The sequence below is a fragment of the Meriones unguiculatus genome, chromosome 2 (genome assembly GCF_030254825.1).
Source record: "Meriones unguiculatus strain TT.TT164.6M chromosome 2, Bangor_MerUng_6.1, whole genome shotgun sequence".
In the NCBI taxonomy this organism is placed as follows: domain Eukaryota; kingdom Metazoa; phylum Chordata; class Mammalia; order Rodentia; family Muridae; genus Meriones; species Meriones unguiculatus.
In genome coordinates this window covers 129765615-129784918 of record NC_083350.1, presented here as the reverse complement: position 1 = coordinate 129784918, position 19304 = coordinate 129765615, and the positions used below count along the sequence as shown (strand labels likewise).

The 19304-nt window shown below is 45.8% G+C and overlaps 1 protein-coding gene and 1 pseudogene across 2 annotated transcripts in view; both read left to right on the top strand.

Annotated features, from left to right (window-relative positions):
- Tbc1d30 (TBC1 domain family member 30) overlaps positions 1-19304 on the top strand; it is an 84599-nt gene that overhangs the window by 35340 nt on the left and 29955 nt on the right. The window contains exons 1-5 of one of the 2 annotated variants that reach the window (XM_021637862.2): positions 7390-7935; positions 11693-11754; positions 12737-12802; positions 14461-14586; positions 16784-16969. In XM_021637862.2, the coding sequence (XP_021493537.2) occupies positions 7770-7935; positions 11693-11754; positions 12737-12802; positions 14461-14586; positions 16784-16969 (606 nt within the window). In that variant the 5' untranslated portion in view covers positions 7390-7769. Of the gene's footprint in view, positions 1-7389; positions 7936-11692; positions 11755-12736; positions 12803-14460; positions 14587-16783; positions 16970-19304 lie in introns of those variants that run through there. The other variant, XM_021637861.2, reaches the window with a different exon arrangement.
- Positions 2025-4432, top strand: LOC110549052 (cell division control protein 42 homolog; annotated as a pseudogene).

The window sequence follows — 19304 nt, the reverse complement described above, 5'->3', positions numbered from 1 at the left end:
GAGGAACTACCTCTCCTCATCACAAGCTACAGGGCAGAGAAGAGAAAGGACCGGAGTCCTACTTCCCTCTCTAGGACACGTACCTAATGACCACATCTAAAGGATGACTGTCTCTCGATAGTTCTGACCACAAGCCTGTGCACTCAAGATCCAGCCTGTAGCAGACACCAGGAGACACATGGGAAAGTTGCTTTTTCCCACTCATGAGTTTACAGATTATCAGTAACTGGAGTGAGAGGGGGAAAGAGAGAAGCAGTTTTCATGCTGGCAGGCTGCCCTTTGCTTTTAGTAAGAGCGACTGCAAAATGTATGTGCTCATCTGCTGCCCCACATGAGGTGCCTTAGATACGATGACCCGTGAGAGCGCTCTGACCCTCAGAGACTGCCAAGAGCTCTGCAGCTGTGAAGCCGCAGCAGCCCTGGGGAGGAGCTTCAGGCCCAGGGACCTAGAGCAGCCTGGTTCCCTGTGGCTTTCCTCTCTCTAAGCAGCAGGCTTCCTGGGTCTTTTCTCCTTGGTAATTGCCAGCACCAGTCCTGCTCTGTCCCTGAGGATAAGCACGTAGGCCCTTTTTGTTTTGAGATTTTGCTACTAAGAAAAAAAACAGCAATAGGAAATCAGAGGATGTCTCAAGACCAGTTCCTTTTTGGAATCCTCGAGGGACACGGCTTTTATTTCTGATGTTGGGCTTGTCTCTCCTTCAGACTTCTTGCTCGCCTCCCACTCAAGGCAAAGTTTCTCTTCAAGAAGGCTCATTCCCAGCATGTAGGCTGAAAGGCTCACTGAGGGCCCTGTGAGCAAATGGTCCTTAATTCATTAGTCAGCCTCTAGGATGTTCCTCAAAATGTTCCCTTTTCTTAACAATACAAGGGATACTCTCTCACATGGTATAAAGGAGTATGCTGAGACATGGTTTCACTTTGTAGCTCAGGCTAGCCTTGTCCTGCCCATGCTTGCCTCAAACTTGTGATCCCCCAGCCTTACCTCCCATATCACATCCAACTCACCCGGTGTACAGTTTATAGTGTGCTTTTCCACACATACAGCTTAAATCGTAACTATCCCAGATAATTCCAAGGTGTGACTTGTTCAGATGGGAATTCACTGACATTATTTGGCAGGAAGGGTCATTTGATGAGTAGGGACTAATGATGGGTTGGCCCTGCTGCTGGTGGCCTCGGGCAAAGGCCACATTGGCTTGTTTTCTCTGAGCTGACTTCAGATGACATCTTCTGCTTTTGGAAAACAATATCCCAGGCATGAAATAAGAAACCATGAGTCACATAATAAATATAATACGGGGCTTGTGCCACGGCTACTTTTAGAGTATTGTATTTTAGCACTAACTTAATTATCTGTTTGCTACAAAAGTTGGCAGTCCTGCCTTTCCTCTCCAATATAAACAAAATAATGTTGTTTAATTTCTTTGCTATTTATTGCTATAATAGTAGAAATACACACACACACACAAATGGTGTTAACTTTTATGCAATTTTCAATGGAAAGATTTCAAGGAAGCCTTTTCAAAGCCTCTGTTTCTTTGTAGTCCAAAAGAAATGAAATGGAATGCTTATTTGGGAAGTAAGCTTCTCCTTTACGAGGAAGAAAAGCACTGTGAGGAATTTGAGAGGAAAGTGTCTTTGACCTGCCTTTGACCTGACCTGCCGCTCACCCTGTCCCAGGTTGGAGTTCAGCTCGGCTAGCCCAGAACCTCCATCTCTTCAGGCTGCTCAGCGGCAGCTGAACTCAGGGGTGGTGGCAGCTGTTTGCCATGTTCAGTACATTCCCTTCCAGGCAGCAGCCCTCTCTGGAGCCAAATGATAATCAGAGGTTTGCCTGATGAGCATGACGTCGGAGCCGAAGGGTGCGGGGTGCTCTGAGTGGCGTGTGTCACACAGCCTCGGGGTGTCCTTCCCACACCAGAGGCCCCTCCTCTTGGCCCGTGAGGCTGCCTCTCAGGCTGACCCAGCGAGGTGCAGTGTGAAAGGCATCCTTTGTTAAAGGAAGACACAAAGCTTTCTAAGGCTTGAGCTGAGGAGAGTTCTGAAAGGCAAGGCTGCGTGCATCGAACACTTGTCCTGGAGCTTCCTACTCCTGCCAGTTCACCGTCCTCAGCCTCGGGAGTACATTAGCCCTCTAAAACATCGTGCAAAACATCAGCTCTTCCTATTGTCCTTCGCGTAACTGAGAGAGGCTGGGATGGCTACAGAAAGCTAAAGGATAGTGAGTACACACAGCGTAAAAGCACCAGGCCACTGGAGGGCAGAGCACTGTACCTGAGCTTGCTGAAAGTTGGGAAATCTGAGGTAAATCTAGAAGGACACACTGCCCTCATTTTATAAAGCTACACCTTTTCTTTTCTTCTTTGTTTTAATCTCATGACAGGGTTTCTCCCTGTAGCCCTGGAGGTCCTAGAACTCACCCTGTCGAGCCGGCTGGCCTTGAACTCAGAGATCCATGGAGCTCTGCGTCTCAAGTGTTGGGCTAAAAGATGTGTGCCACCACCACGTGGCATAAAGCAGCACTTTTTGAGAGTCCTCCCCTGTTCAAAGCAAAGACGTCAGTGAGGCACCGAAACCACAGAGGTCACATGTCACGTCAGCCAGGCTTGATTTAGCAGCTAACCTCGTGTTAACAGAGTTCTATAGATTCCATTTTGAGTTACACCATTTTGGACAGTATCTTCAAATCTGGAGGTTCTTCACAAAGCCCATGACGCGTGGACTGTAAGTGTTTCGGAGTCACAGGGATGGCTCCTTTCCCTGACTTATTCAGAGTAGCATTACTGAAGCACTTAAAAGATGTTCAGTGTTTCTTCAGTTAAATCCAGAAGTTGCTTCATGTTTGCCAGAGGATCCTGTTCATGTGGCTTTTGTGCCCTGGTGATGTGACCCCTTTCACCCCAAGTGCATCAAGATGCTATAGACTCGTGTGTGCCATTTCTGGCTCAGGCCCAAGTTGGTCATTTTTCAAGGAAGCCTTTGTTCCTGTTAGTGGGGAGTAGGTTTTGGAGCTGGTAGCCTGGGTGCTGGGATGTTTGTTACTGCGGAGTCAGCTGCCCTTCAGTTTAGATCCAGCAGGCAAATTGATATTTGAGGAAAAAGTTAGTTTATGCCAGTGTTGCCATTCTAAAAATAGGTCAAGTGTCAGGAGGCTGAAGGAGGGGGATAGCAAGCTTAGGGCTAGCCTGGGCTATCTAAGGAGCACCTGTCTCAAAATAAAAAAGTAAACATTATATAATATTTTAAAGAAAATCAATTTCTTTTTATGTAATTATATATAATACTGGCTCCATTTGAATTTATTTGCCTTCTCCTCAAGCACATGAGTTAAAACACCAATATTGCTAACTACTGAGTAAAATTGAGACTTTTTTTAGCTCTATTTTTTTCTTTTAGTATATATCTCTGTATAAGTACAAGCATTTTTTTTTCTTGTGTTTTTATCCTATAATTGGCATATTCAGTTAGGTCCACTTGTTTTCATTCATTAACATAGTTTCATTTAAGAACTTAAATTTGTTAGCATTTAATAAACATTATCTCAAAGTCAAAACTTTTAAGGCAGATCTAGAGAAGTCTCTGTGTTCCATTCTTGTGTCCATACTGTTCCTTCCTATGTGTGTGTGTGTGTGTGTGTGTGTGTGTGTGTGTGTGTGTGTGTACAGGTGTATATGGACAGTCAGATGACAGTTTCCAGTGCTGTTCTTCCTCAGGCTCCATCCACCTTATTTTTTGAGGCAGGGTCTCTCCCTAGCCTCTTCTCTCATAGTTTTAAAAATTCAGTGTTCTGCCCCGTCGGAGAAGCTGAGGTCAACATATAATTTGAAATATTAAAAGTGGATACAAAACTATTTCTGCAATGCAGACCATTAAGTGTGTTTTTGGTGGTGATGGTGCTATTGGTAAAACTTGTCTCCTGATATGCTACACGACAAACAAATTTCCATCAGAACATGTACCAACTCTTTTTGACAACTATGCAGTCACAGTTATGATTGGTGGAAAGCCATATACTCTTGGACTTTTTGATACTGCAGGGCAAGAGGATTATGACAGACTATGACCACTAGGTTATCTACAAACAGATGTTTTTCTAGTGGGTTTTTCAGTAGTCTCTCCATCCTCATTCGAAAATGTAAAGAAAAGTAGGTGCCTGAGATAACTCACCACTGTCCAAAGACTCCTTTCTTGCTTGTTGGGTCCCAAATTGATCTCAGAGATGAGCCCTCTACTATTGAGAAACTTGCCAAGAACAAACAGAAGCCTATCATTCCAGAATCTGCTGAAAAGCTGGCATGGGATCTGAAGGCTGTCAAGTATGTGGCGTGCTCCGCTCACACGGAAAAGCCTAAACAATGTGTTTGATGAAGCAATATTGGCTGCTCTGGAGTCTCCAGAGCCCAAGAAGAGCTGCAGGTGTGTGCTGCTATGAACTCCTTTCCGGAGCCCTTTCTGCACAGCTGCTGTTGTTATCATATTAAAAGCAATGTTTAAATCAAACTAAAGATTAAAAATTAAAATTTGTTCCTGCAATAATGACAAACGCCCTGTGTCTACCCGCATGCACTCATGTGGGACAAGGCCCATTGGTGTGGCCCCCTGCCCTTCCAGGAATAGTTAATTCTGAATAATTGTGTATTGTCTGAAAAGTGATGAGTTGGTTTTTTGTTTCCTTGTTTAAAACAACAACAACAACAAATCCCCACATATGTTTTGTTTAAAAGCAAGGCATGCTTGTGATGACTGCAGCAGGAAGCTGCTCCCTGCTTCCATTTTGGAGGGTAATCTGGGGTATCTTACTGTCTTTTGTTTTGTTTCCCCAACCCTTCTCTCCTTTCGGGATGCGTGTGGGATTGTTTCTTAGTCTTGTTTTTAAAAATCTGTTAACCAGAGGACAGCCTGTGGGGGAGGAGGACCAGAGGACAGCCTGTGGGGGAGGAGGACCAGAGGACAGCCTGTGGGGGAGGAGGACCAGAGGACAGCCTGTGGGGGAGGAGGACAGGTTATTTCCACATCCCACTCCCTAGGTCTAGTTTAGCAAATATGTCCCCACCTGGTGCTCTCAGGAAGGAGTATAGAAGTGCCTCATTTAATAACATACTCCCTCCTGAAAGTTGCCTTTTCTCTCCACCCCTAAGTGGATCCAGTCTTTGAGGAAACTCATGACGGTGGCAGAAGCTGTCTTGCCCCTCTTTCTAGGACGCACTCTGTATGTGACTGTGACTTTCAAAGGTATTTGTTTGCCATTTGCTGATATGGAGGAGGGGGATAATTTCTAACTAATTTCATTTATAAAGGAAAAAAAAGTATTGCACCTTTTGAAATACACCAAATGGATTGAGTTCCTAATTAAAAAAAGTTCTTTTGGGAAAAAAAAATCAGTGTCCCCCCCCCAAGAATTACCAAATACAAAAATCTTTATGCTCCCATTTTCCTGCTTTTTAAAGGTAAATATGGGGAAAAAAGGAAACACTTTTTCTTTTCTAATAGCAACAATGAAGAGCACTAGTTCAGGAGCATCAAAGGTGTGGAGAGATGGCGAAACACCTTTTGCTTTTTTGAAGCAGAGATACAGTTTATTAAAAGAGATTTTAATACAGATTTTCAACAGAAAGGTTAGGAGGAGGGACATTTAGGACTTATGTATCACCCACCAAGAGTATGGATGTAGGCTTGTCAAAGGAGAGTAAAAGTTTGTAAATAAGCTTAAAGGGAGAGAGAGAGAAGCAGGAGAGTCAGTCAGGCTCAGGAAAAGAATAAGATACGCTCAAGTGTGGATGGGCTTCTCACTGGAGAGTCACAATTAAGTGCCTTAACATTAGACATATATTCTATTTTGGTGACTCTCAAGTTATATCTCCAAGGGTTGCTAAGAAACGACTTTCTTCTCTTTGTCTTTTATTTTTAGATAGGGTCTCACTGTGTAGCCCCGGATGGCCTGAAAGTTGAAGAAATCATTGTGGAAATAATTGCGGGCCATTGTCTTGTTCCTGGTGAAAATTTCCAGATGGAAAAATGAACTCAGTCTCTGGAGTTCAGGCCTTAGGACAAACATTATATCGTAACTAAGTAAGTGTTGACTTGATACCACGTGGAAATGAGAACATACCGCCCTGTAAGGCGGCTCTGGAACAGATCAGTGACTTCCAGGAGCTGCAGAAAGCCATTGAAATTTCCATAGGAAGAGAAGATGAAGTGATTTGCAGCTTGTCCCCATGTGTGGAGGAAAGGAAATGTCCTTCTACTGGTGAATTGTCAGATCAAGACCGGATGTTTATGTAGGTTAGCTGGTTGACCAGTACTCCCAGAGAACTTTGCTGAAGAGTCTGGGAAGGCCTTTTGTGATCTTGGGCAGTGGAAAGATGTGGTGTCTAGGGAAGAAGTTTGTGTCTGGATTGCTTGCAAATTGTTATGAAGCCAAACTTTGCTGTTATCTGGAGCTCTGGAAGATTTGAAAGCTGAGATTCAAAGAATACAACAAGAAAAGGGACACGTTGAAGATTCCATAAAGACAGGTTTGGGGGAGGTTTTCTTTACATCCCCATATCTGACTATTGTATGATTTTATTTTTATGAGAAATATAGGCAGAAGAAAAAAAAAATCAATCAAGCCAGGCCTGACCAGCTATTCAGGAGGCTGAGTCAGGAAGATCACAAGTTCAAGGCCAGTCAGGGCAACTTAGGGAGAGACCCCCCATCCCTAACCCTGAAGAATAAAAAGTGCAGAGCTGGGCGAGGGCTGCTGCACGGCGGCGAGCAGGGCCACGTCCAGGTGGGCAGCGCTCATGTCCTGGGTGTCTGCCTCCGTAGGCTTGCTAGCTTGAAGCAGCTCCAGCAGCAGCTTTACGGGAGGTGGGGCGCCTACACTGAGAGCCTCAGGCAGGTCGGGACTTGTCAGGACGTGGCCATCATCCTTCAACCGTCTGGGTGAGCCCCCACCTCCAGCAGATGCCAGTCCTGCTGGAGTTATTCTGTCTTTCCAGGCCACCTCCTAAAGCCTTGACTCAGAACTACACTCTTCCAAGACTCTCCTGAGTCTTGAAGTGACTGGCAGACACTTCTTAATTAAGAACCTGGCCTCGCCACGCCCCCGGAAACACTTCTTTTGAAAACTGCTTCTTCAATGGGAACATTTTCTTGAGGTTCTGTTTTCCCAAGGGGAACGATATTGGTTTTGTTGTTGTTATTAAACATGGATCTTTACCTCTCTAAGCGGCCAGGAAAGACATGAACACAATTTGGGCTGAAGGTTGAGGTCACCATTTGCTGGCTTCTCTGCCCCGGGGTCTGCTTCTCCCTGTGTCCCCCGGGCTGCCCAGATCAGGTGGGCACTTGCAGCTGTCTGCACTTGCGGCCCCTCCAGCCTTTCCAGGCTTAGGAGAAGTGGGGACACCCCTGCCTTGTTTCTGGGTTCTGTCCTCAGAGCTGGCTCCGGGGCTCCGACCGTGTTGGCCTGCTCAGGCTGATGCCTGGATTGGGTGCCAAGGCGCCGCCTCCATCTCTGCGCGCCCGCGTGCTCGCTCCCGCCCTCTCCCCGCCCCAGCCCGCTCCGGTCTCAGCCGTTTGGGCTCCGCACTGCAGATGCCAGCCGCCCTCCCCGAGCTCCGCTGCTCCCGCCGCGTCTCTCTGATCCTCTCGGCTCCGGAGCTCCGGCTGCACGCTCGCGGCTCTCCAGGGAGCCTGGCCGGCTCGAGCTCCCCGACCCCTGCGAGCGCAGTGGTTCCAACGCAGCAGCGAGGACCCGGGCGGCCGACGGCGCTCTCTCTCGGATGCGGCAGGACAAGCTGACCGGCTCCCTGCGTCGTGGCGGGCGATGCCTGAAGCGCCAGGGCGGCGGCGGCGGCGGCGGCGTGGGCACCATCCTGAGCAATGTGCTCAAGAAGCGCAGCTGCATCTCGCGGACCGCGCCCCGGTTGCTCTGCACCTTGGAGCCGGGTGAGGCGCGGGCTGCGGATGGGCGCTGGGGTTGAGATGTCTGCGGAGGAGCACCGTTGGCCTGGGAGGGATGGGAACAGACCCCGGCCTGCGTGCGTTCGGCGGCCACCAGGGCACGGAGAACCCGCCGCCCCACAGAAGCTACCCCGCGGCCTATGTGTTTGGCGTCCTTGCACGGTGGGGGAGTGAGGGAGGCTGCCCCAGCCGGCCCAGGCCGCGTCACCTATTGTGCTCCTGGTTCCCTGGGAGCCAGACCTCCAAAAGAGGTGTGTGGGTTGGCTGAAGCACAACCTTGACGCTGCAGGTCGGAGGGAAAGGCACCTACTGAGAATGACAAGAGGTGAAGAGGTCTCTGTTTCCCCCCAGGGTCCCTGTAGTGTTTATGTTGGGGTGGGAGAGGGTATGAGCTCCCTTCTGTAGGTAAGGTCCAGGAGCCCTCCTGGCCTTGCGAAGACTGGCCCTTCCCTATCATCAGCTTGTATTTACACATCTCTGCCTCTCCAGGCTCTGCCTATCTCCACGCGAGCTTGGTCACCTGGCATCGTTGCTCAGGGTTTTAAGAGCCTGGCCCTGGCACCGGCGCCTGAGCGCTGAGGGTTCTGGCAAGGGGTTGGCTGCGCAGCTCTATTTGCTTAAGCTCAGCACTCACCTTTCCCTGGAGTGGCCCCAGCCAGCCCACAGGCAGTTTGTGGTCTATACAGTACCCTCCTTTCCCCCCTCCTCACTCCTTCTGGGACCTGGTGTCACTGGGTCCCAGAGGTGGAAAGCGTTGCTGCCCTTCCGAACCTCATGGCCTCTTTGTTTTTCTCCCTACCACCAAGTGTCTAATTGCCGAGACTGTAGTATTTATTCACCGTCTTCTTTTACCTCTCCCCTCTTTCTTTTAAATCTCCTTCCCACGTTAAATAGTGTTTTGTATTTCTGAATCCAGAACAGCTGTGATTATCAGATGAAACATAAGCCTCCTCTCCTCTCATTTCCCTTGGAAGAAAAGAGCGAAAATGACCCGATTTAAGCCTTTGCGTGCCGGTGGCGAATGATCAATTTCACTTGAGACCTGGGTCGTTTTTGATCATGAGAAAAACAGTTGTGGTTTTGGCTAACTAACTCCAGTTGCCTTTTTCAACACTGGAAAACAGCTGGTTTACGCCCAGCAGGTGGCCACCAAAAGTCAAAGGACCATAATTTGGTCAAACCTACTGGGAATCCAGTGGTTCTGGGGAAGTGGCAAAGTTACCATAGGGATGAATTTCCTGGGTTTTGTTGTAATAAAGCAAGAATCATAATTATAAGCCCTTGCATTCAGCACCCCAGGCCTGGACAGCACTCTACAAAGTCCATTTCATTGGTTGGAGCTGGTGGCAGTATTGATCCCACAACCGAGGCAGGAGTTCATTAAAACCAGCAGGTAGTTAATATATATAATATTCTCCTGGAGAAAAAAAAAATCATCTACCCAGGCATAGCACGACTTTGTCTTTAAAGCTTTGAGATGTCGGATGCCCTGGGTTCTTGACATAGGAAATCTATGTGTCAGTACCTGTATCCAGGACATGTGTGCAGGGCTCTCCATGTCCACCAACAGCAGGAGCAACAATCACAGCATCGCCAGCACCTATCTGCTTACGGTCATGGGCCTGGGCAATCCAGGCATGTCCTTCCTGCTTCTGGACTCCCTATGTATGTCTTGGAAAAGGCCAGTTTATTTTATTTTTTTAAAGTCCTGAGGATTATTCCTACCCATGCCAGTCTCAAAGTGTTCCTATCCACATCACTATCTAAGTGGGGGGGAGCTGGGAGGTTTTAAATATGGGAATCTGCAGTCTACTTCTTAGCGGCGACAACGTCATCGTCTGATTTTTCTGAATGTTATTGAGAAGGTTTGACCTTTCTTGGTCCTTGGACTTTCAAGCAATCTTTCTTAAATTGGCTAAAGGGGCTATGGAGATGGCTTGATGGCAAAGTGTTTGCTATGCAAGCATGAAGACCCGAGTTTGCATGCTGAGAACCTATGTAAAAGCTGTATGGTGCAAGCCAGTAGCTCCAGTGTGTGTGTGTTCAGGGTGTGTGTGTGTGTGTGTATGTGTGTGTGTGTGTGCAGGATGGGTCCACATCTCCAGAGTTCATTGATTAGCCTAGCAGCATGAGTAAGCTCCCCAGTGAGAGACTTGTCACCAGATACAAGATGTAGAGCAACTGAGGAAGACATTCAGTGTCATGCTTACTTGCACACACATACACATTCGGACATACTCACTTGAGTTCATACACAGACACACATACACACACAGCTTAATGTTGGGCATGATGGATGCCTGTAAGCCCAATACTTAGCAGATACAGGAAACGAAGACAGGCAGATGCATACTGAGAGTATCAGGCCATTAGGGGTGAAATAATGAGGCCTTGTCTTAAAAAACAAACAAACAAAAAAAACCAAACAATGCTATCAAATGATTTTGAAACTGTAGAAAAAGAACATAGCATATTTTCAGATTTAATTATTTTTTTTATAGAATTTAAACAGTAATAAGAGTTGTAATGGGATTTCTCTGTAATAACAACACACAGGATTCTATTACAGAATTGTGAGCAAAGCTAAAGACAAGTAATAAAAATGCATTTTTATTATCTATGCACGTCTGATGCATAGATTTGGGATCTAAATCAAAGAAAATTAAAGTGGTAGATTACTTAGGATTAGAATTCAGTTCTAGCTTTAGTTTTCTAGGCAGAATTTAATATACGTTCTTCATCGATGAGTAGGTATATTAAGACAGAATTAAAATATTTGGCAGCCATCAAAAGGAGTGGTTATAAAAAAATCATCCCATAAGCAGGAAGAGGTGTGGTGAGTGTAGCTCAGGGACTGAGTACTTGCTCAGCATGTACTGGCTACAGGTTCGTTTGCCTAGCATCTCCAAATCAAAGCAGACAGAAAGAAGGGGTTCAGACAGAGTCTGATTTTGTGCTGCTGGGACTCTAACTCACTTTGCACACACCAGGAGCTAGCTCTGCCTCCCTTGCTACAGTCAGAGCGCCAATGACGATGTACCTTCAACCCCTGTATCGGAAATGGAACCCAAGGCCTCACACATGCTAGATAGTTGATCTCTGTTAGGCCTCAGCTCCAGCCCTTGAAGTTTTCTTCACTGTCTAAGTCTATGTAAGTGCTGTAGAAAAACAAACTGTAAGAGGAGGACTCCCCTTCTGTGTGTTATAACTGTCAATTACTCAGGTGAGGTGGTTTACAGCCAATCACCGAAACAGTCCTCTGAGGTATTTTTTTTATAGAATTTAAACAGTAATAAGAGTTGTAATGGGATTTCTCTGTAATAACAACACACAGGATTCTATTACAGAATTGTGAGCAAAGCTAAAGACAAGTAATAAAAATTACTTGTCCTCACCTTAGAGATAAGGGATCTGCGGTCCAGGCAGGCTAGGCAGTGTGAGTTAGGACCCAGAGATACTGGAGGTCAGGGCTCTAGCCTGTGTGTCACTGACTGTTCTTGTTTTTGCGTTACTCTCAGCATCTGAGGAGGCTTCTGTCCAATGATTAAAACTCCACTTTATTGCCTTAGGTCATTGTTCTTTTTAATAGTCAGTGTGTCTTAATTTTAGTGAAATTGGCTAAATTTTATTTAAAAAAAGCAGCTATTTTTTTGCCATAATTCAGTAGAGACAAATGTTGATTATTTATGACATAACTTTTTTATAATCCCCATAAATAACCCACTACTTAATTTTCTTTTAGGAGTTGATACAAAATTGAAGTTCACACTTGAGCCATCCTTAGGCCAGAATGGTTTTCAGCAGGTAACTTTGGTTTTGCCTTTTTTTTTTTTTTTTTTTTTTTTTTTAATTTGGGAGTATCTGCAGGGCACATTGTCATATATTCTTAAAATGAAAATATTCACATATGTTTTGATACATAAGAGATGTCAGATTTTTTTGTAAACTTTTAAAGCATAAGTAATATGGTTTTATACTTGCAAGGAAAAATTCACGTTTTTATACACTGATACTTTATTTAAAAAGTGAATAAGTTGAGGTGAACATGGTTACAATTTCACTTTAGAAACCACACGTGTGAATGACTCTAAAACCTCACAGATAGATCTGTTACCTTTGACTCATAGTAGGTGTGGCCTTTTGATCCAGCTCTTCCCAACTACTGGGGTCAAATGGGTAATAAGCATGCTTAGTTAAGATACGTAAGGCTTGGGATTCTCACAACCCCCAGAATGACAACTTCTGGGGAGACAAGCCCTGGGTACTCCAGTGTGCTCTGTCACTTTTCTCACATACTATGGATGCTATCTTAGGGAAAGTTACTACTTAGGATTAGCAACTTGGGGAGGAACAAGTTTATTCAGCTTATACTGCCACAGCACTGTTCAGCACCAAAGGAAGTCAGGACTGGAGCTCAAGCAGGGCAGGAACCTGGAGGCAGGAGCTGACACAGAGGCCGTGGAGGAGTGTAGATTATTGGCCTGCTCCCCATGGCCTCCCCAGCCTGCTTTCTTATAGAACCCAGGACCACATCCCAGGGATGGCACCACCCACAGTGGGCTCTGCCCTCCCCCACTGATCACTAATTAAGAAGATGCCCTATAGACTTGCCCGTAATCAGATACTGGGGGCATTTTCTCAGTGGAGGCTCCTTCCTCTCCAGTGATTCTAGCTTGTGTCACATTGACATAAAACTAGCCATCACAGATGCCAAGATGGAAGAAGCCTGAAAAGTGCTGCTTCAGGTCCATCTTATTACTTTACTAATCCTTCTCTCTGGTCCTAGTGGTACGACGCTCTCAAGGCAGTTGCCAGGCTGTCAACAGGGATCCCAAAGGAGTGGAGGAGAAAGGTGAGTGGCATCAACAGGGCTAACATACAAAGGGCCCGTCACTCTGGCCGGGGAGATGTCTGCGAAGTGAAAAGGTGTATTCTCCATTGATCGCACCCTGGGTGCTTATTATTCATGTCAGGCACTGTTGTGGGCGCTAGGGGTGCTGCAGTGGGAACAGCAGCAGATGGACTTCTTTGTCCTCACAGAACTTACAGTGGATCAGATAGAGTCTGTCACACCGTGATAAGTGCTGTGGACAGACGTAAAGCAGAGAAAGGAGTCGGGAGTGTGAGAGAATGGGCATAAGGAGGTGGAATTTTATGTAGAAGTTGACCTGTGAGTAGGGCCCCAGAGGAAGCCGGAAGTCACCCGCGCAGCTGCCTGGGGGAGAGCACTGAGGGGGAGCCCCTGGGTTGTGTTCTCATGAAAGAGGCAACGGGAGGTGCATAGAGGCAGGGGGAAGCAACATCGGGGGGCTGAGGGTGTGCGTGTGAGTGGCTAGGCCGTGAAAGCATGAGGGCTCCCCTGCGCTCAGTGTGAGAGAGGAAGTTCCGAGCAGACTAGTCAAACGGGCTACTCTGTCTCCCAATGAGCACATGAAATGCAAGGGCACAAATCAGAATGCAGGTAGATGACCTTAATTCAGGCAGGAAACGGGCCAGGGTGGTGGTCGTGGAGACGGTGATAAGGGCTGGATTCCGGATGTGTTTTGAAGCCTGAGCTGAGATCAATGCCCAGGAGACTGAAAATAAGATGTAAACGGGACATCAAGGAGGCCTAGAGATTTTGGCCCAAGTGGCTGGACTGATAGAGTTGCAGTTGGTGTGGATGGGAGGAACGGGCGTGTGTGTGTCTGTGTCTATGCATATAATTGGAGTAGTGGTGGGTATGGTAGCTGGCCTGACACCTGTTGGAGCTGACCTGCCTGAGGCCTATCTAAGCACAAAGGCATCCAGTGGGCATTTGGGCAGGATTCTGATGCTTAGAGGTCTGCCGGAGATATTAATCAACACTATTCCTGCCAAATTGTGCTCAAACTTTAAAAATGCACTCTAAAGTTATTAATTGATAAATCTAATCTTAACATTGGAATTTGAACACTGTTTCTCAAGTGAAGGTTAATATGCATTTATGAAATTCATTTTTCAGAATTAGATTTTCTTGGTCAGGTAAGAGAGTAAAAATATCCAGGGACTCTTTAAAAAAATTATTCACTCTGGAATCTATCTGTCAGAATAGATGGAGGGAGTTTATGGAGGGAGTGTGTAGGGGGAGGTTTAAGGCAGAGGCCTCCATGGGGAAAAATGGTCTGTGTGTGACCAAGTAGCTGGTGCCCAAGCAGAAAATGATTTAGAGTTAAGCAAAACAAGGTCATAAAATTATACAACCTATTCAATTACCTGAATAAAATGAAAAAAAAAATTCTGGTTATTTTCTTTCCTAATGATTAGATTGTTACTTGGCACCTAGTAAAAACTCAACGGATATTTATCGCGATAAAGAGTGAAAGCCCCCACAGGGTACACTTGCATACAGCAAACGAGAGTGAGAGTCGCGTGAGCCAGCTAGCCCTGGCCTCTAAGCAGCTCCCGGTCCCTCCTGGATGCAATCCTAGTTTTCTAATAAAAGCAGGACGCTCAGCTTTACCGGCCTCCTTTGCATGTGCGACCCTCTAGGTCTGGCTGACCTTGGCAGATCGTTATCTACACAGCATAGCCATCGACTGGGACAAAACAATGCGCTTCACCTTCAACGAGAGAAGCAATCCTGACGACGACTCCATGGGGATTCAGATAGTCAAGGTAAAGCCCACCTGGCTTCCGGCCCTAATGCAGTGAAAAGGACTCTAAGAGCCAAGTGTTTCCTTGACAGAGGGTTAGGTGACCTCTACCTCCGGTCTGAACGTCTGCATATGATCTGGCCTCCTATTCAGTTAGTAGCTTCTGTACAGAGAACTTGACTGTTCGTCTTCATAAATTTAAATGTTTGCCAGTAAGAGAGAAATGTGAATGAGCTCCTATACATATGCAGTTTATCTAATTTTGTTACACAATAGGAGAAATTCCTTTTTACTTTCTTTAGTATGGGACAGGGATGCAAATTTTGACTGAGAAATTTGAAGGTGAGTGTATTTCATATTAACAACATTTGGCTCTTATTAGAGCTTTTGCTACTCTATCTGCTAATTATAGTTAGGTTGGCTGATAGATCTGTGTTTAGTGTTCTCATCAGCTATGGGCACAGCTGCGGTTGCTTACCTGCATTGTTGCAGTTGATTAGAGCCTGGTTCTCAGAGGCAAGGATGCTGATTTCATTTGGTACCAGAATAATCCTTATACATAAGGCTCAGACATGTGAGCTTTGAATTTTATGAGTGTTCCACAGTGGGATGCTAAGCTGGGATTTGAAAAGGAAGGCTGTCTCATCTTCATTTTGGCCACTGCAAGATGGCTAATGTGTTGGCACATTTAAATCCATTTAAAAAAAAAAAAAAAAAAGGAGGAAGAACAAACTAAAAATGAGCTGCTTTCTGATCTAAATTGGTTTGTTTCAAATGAACACTAAGAAAATTGTGACATTTCGTGTTGCATGCTGGAACCCTTCACATTATCTGCATTTCAGTGTTTTACTTTGGAATTTCAGCATGGGTTTCACAGAGACAAAACTTCATATTTGAAATATTCCCTTTCAGTTTAACTTACGAATTAAGGCAATACGCTTAAAAAAACATTATCTTGTTTTATGTGTAGGGGTGTTTTGCCAGCACGTGTGTCTGTGTACCACTGTTATTACTGGTACCTACAGAGGCAGGTGAGGGCAATGGATCTTTTGGAGCTTGAGTTACAGTCAATTATAAACTGCCATCTGGATACTGGGAACTGAACCCAGTCCTCTGGAAGAGCAGCCGGCACTCTTGACAACTGAGCCATCTCTCCAGCCCTCTGTTTGTTTTGAGGCAGGGTCTCACTGTATAGGTCTGGTTGGCTTGGAACTCACTGTGTAAATGAGGCTGGCCTTAGGCTCACAGAAATCTCCCTGCCTCTTCTCCTGGGATTAAAGGAGGCCACCACCATAACCTGCTTAGGCAACACATGTCTTATAATCATGTTATTAAAAAGGATCTTTTTTTTCCCCCACTGAATCAAATGCTACATCAGAAAATTGATCTTCTTTCCTGAAAAAAAAACCATAGTCTCATCTTGGCAATTAAATTACAGCTATTAGCTCCATTGCATATTAAAGTGCAGCAGCTGTTATTATCCATATTGTAGAAATGTATAGACTAATTTGTATGGGATGATTTGTCTGTGTAATAAAGGATGCTATTTTAATTTTAGTCTTTAGTATTAGAGCTTTAGCAGCTAAACCTTCTACCATATTCTGTTTAAAGGATTAATGTTAGCACCTTTCATTATACGTTGAAATGACTATTTATACAGATGACTAATGTACATTTTTGAAAGGGCTCTCAATTTACATGAAATTGTAATGGGATTTTGTTAATTGGGTAACTTTTTCCAGTTGATTCTGGAAGCACTTTAGCACATTTGCCTGACCGAACTTATCCTTGTGACTCTTTCTCAGCTTGCACGGTAGAAAGCAGTAGGAAACCAGAACATTCGAAAGAGTGCTTTGGCTCATGTGTATAAATTGCTTATAAATTCAAAACAAAAAAAATCAACATCCGTGTTCACAGATGTAAAGGCGAAGTGAAGAAAAGACTTAATTTTTTTTTTCCCTTTTCTTTTTTTCTGAGGGAGTATTGGGCGTCTTGTTAGTCAGCTCTCAGTCACTGTGACCAAATACCTGGTTCAGTCAGCTCACAAGGAGAAGAGGTTCATTTGGCTCACTAGTGGGGGAGGGGTCTTTTGATCGTTGTTTTGATTCTGTGGTGGGAAGCCATCATGGTGGGAAGCGTGTGCAGGGGAGCGAAGCTGCTCTCCAAGCCGCAGGCCACAGCCGGAGGTTTTTAAAAACCATTTCCCCGTCCCTTTTCAGGATCTTCATCGCACGGGCTGTAGTTCCTACTGTGGCCAGGAGGCAGAGCAAGACCGCGTGGTTCTGAAGCGGGTGCTGTTGGCCTATGCCCGCTGGAACAAGAATGTCGGGTACTGCCAAGGCTTCAACATCCTGGCTGCCCTGATTCTGGAAGTGATGGAAGGCAATGAGGGGGACGCTCTAAAAGTGAGTATAAGGTTGAGACCAGGGCAACTGGAAGGCTGAAGCAGGGACTATCACTCTTTTCTTTGAGGACTCTCCCCTTCCAATCTCTTTGTAATCACCTGTGATAAGATCTTCCCCAAGTTAAAGCCATGTCAAGTGATAGACTGTGATAGCTGTCACTCTCATAAGACACTTTAAAAGCAAGTTATATATTGATTATTTCGTGTGTGTGTGTGTGTGTAACAAATTAGGCGATCTTAACACCAAGTATATATCACTTCACTGGCTTTTTGAGTCAGAAATCTGGTCATGGCCAAGCCAACTCAGAGGCACATCACTCTGGTATTCATGATGGTGGCTGTTGTGCTCTTAATCTGAAAGCTCAAATGGCAGAGCGTTTGCCGAGTGTGCTCCTGTGGTTGTTGGCAAGGAATTCCTTACAGGCTGTTGAACTGAGGGGTCTCAGGTGGTTGATGGTGGCTGGCTGAAGGCCTTTTACTTCCTTGCCATGTGAGGTCTCCCATCTCAGGGCTGACATTCCTCAGAGTGGGCAAGGCAGAGGAGATTACAGATTTGCAGCCAATTGTCCCATGTGATAGCCATTGTTTTTCCATTTCCACGGTCACCAGGTCAGTTTACATCCCAGGGGAATAGCTATGCAAGTGACTACCAGGCCAGGGATGTTGCTCAGGTGGCCAGTGCCCCTCCCCCCCCAGAGTTCAGTTCCTGTGTAGACCAAGTGTGGTAGTGTACTTCCTCAGTTCTGCTACTCGGGAGGTGGAGGCAAGAGCATCAGGAGGAGTTCAAGACCATACTTAGCTACCTAATGAGTTCAAGGCTAGCCAGCCAAAGCTACCTGAGACCCTGTCAACAGAGAGAAAAGTGGTAGAGAGACTGAGACACAGCAGAGACACAAAGACAAGACAGACAGACAGACAGACACACACACACACACACACACTAGCTTAAGGTATACAGGAGGTAAGTAGGCATATCTATGAGAGGTATCTGCATGGAGAATACATATGGAAGTGAATCGTGTCATTGAGTCTTTGATGTCTAAGACCTGTTTTGTTTGAAAGCAGTTCTGGAAACGCCAGTAGTGTAAGATTTAGAGGTCTGACTCTGAGTGGCTAACTCCCCACAGATGGAGTCTGTCTTAGTCACTGCTCTATTGCCGTGAAGAGACTCCATGACCAAGGCAACTCTTATAAAAGAAAGCATTTCCTTGTGGCTTGCTTAGAGTTTCAGAGGGTTAGTCCATGACCGTCATGGTAGGGAGCATGGTGGCTGGCAGGCCAGAATGGTGGTGGAGTAGCAACTGAGAGCTTGCATCCTGATCTGCAGGCAGGAGGGAGAGAGGGAAGGAGGGAGGGAGAGAGAGAATGGAGGAGGGAAGGAAGAGACGGTAGAGAAGGGAAGGAGGGAGAGAGTGGAGGAGGGAAGGAGGGAGGGAGGGGGAGAGGGAGAAAGTGGAGGAGGGAGGGAAAGAGGGAGAGAGGGAAGGAAGAAGAAAGGGAGGGAGGAACATAGAGATAGACAGACAGACAGCAAGAGAGACAGAGAGACAGAGACACTGACTGACTGGGCCTGGCCTGAGCTTTTGAAACCTCACAGCTAACCCCTAGTGACACATCTCCTCCAGCAAGGCCGCAGCTCCTAACGCTTTCTAAACAGCCCTCTAGCTGGGAATGAAACATTCGAATATATGAGCTACGGGGGCCGTTTGCATCAAACCACCACAGAGTGTATATGAAAAATGAAGGCTTTCAAACGTGGAGGGGCGCCATTTCCTGATTCACTCAGGGCAGTGTGAGTCTCCAGTTCACAGCTGAACCTTCACACTGATGTTCCTTCCCTGCAGTGTTTGTGACGTATGAGATCTAATCTCTGTATTCAAGCCTCCACCTGCTGAACTGTGGGGAATATCTCGGTGATATGGAAAAATAAACAAATGTTCCTCCTGGTTTTATATATATCACAGTAGACTTAATTATAAACCCAGCCTGAAATGAATTCACCTCACCCTTTCTGTTTATGTATTGAAGGCAAAAGCTTTGAAGCCACTTACTCATCTAAAAGGTGGTGACGGGGAGGTAAAAGGTGGTGATGGGTCCAACACAGGACTTTGGGATGCTTTAAATTCAGAAGCAATTCTAGCTGGGCCTGGTAGTGCACGCCTTTAATCCCAGCACGTGGGATGCAGAGACAGGAGGATGTTTGTGAGCTTGAGGCCAGCCCGGTCAAAGAAGACAATAAAAAAGGACTGTTTCATGTATTCAGTCCACCAGCTTCAGTGATTTTTTTTTTCTCAGATGTAATTTGCATGTCTAAAATAGGAAGCGTTCTGTGGAAA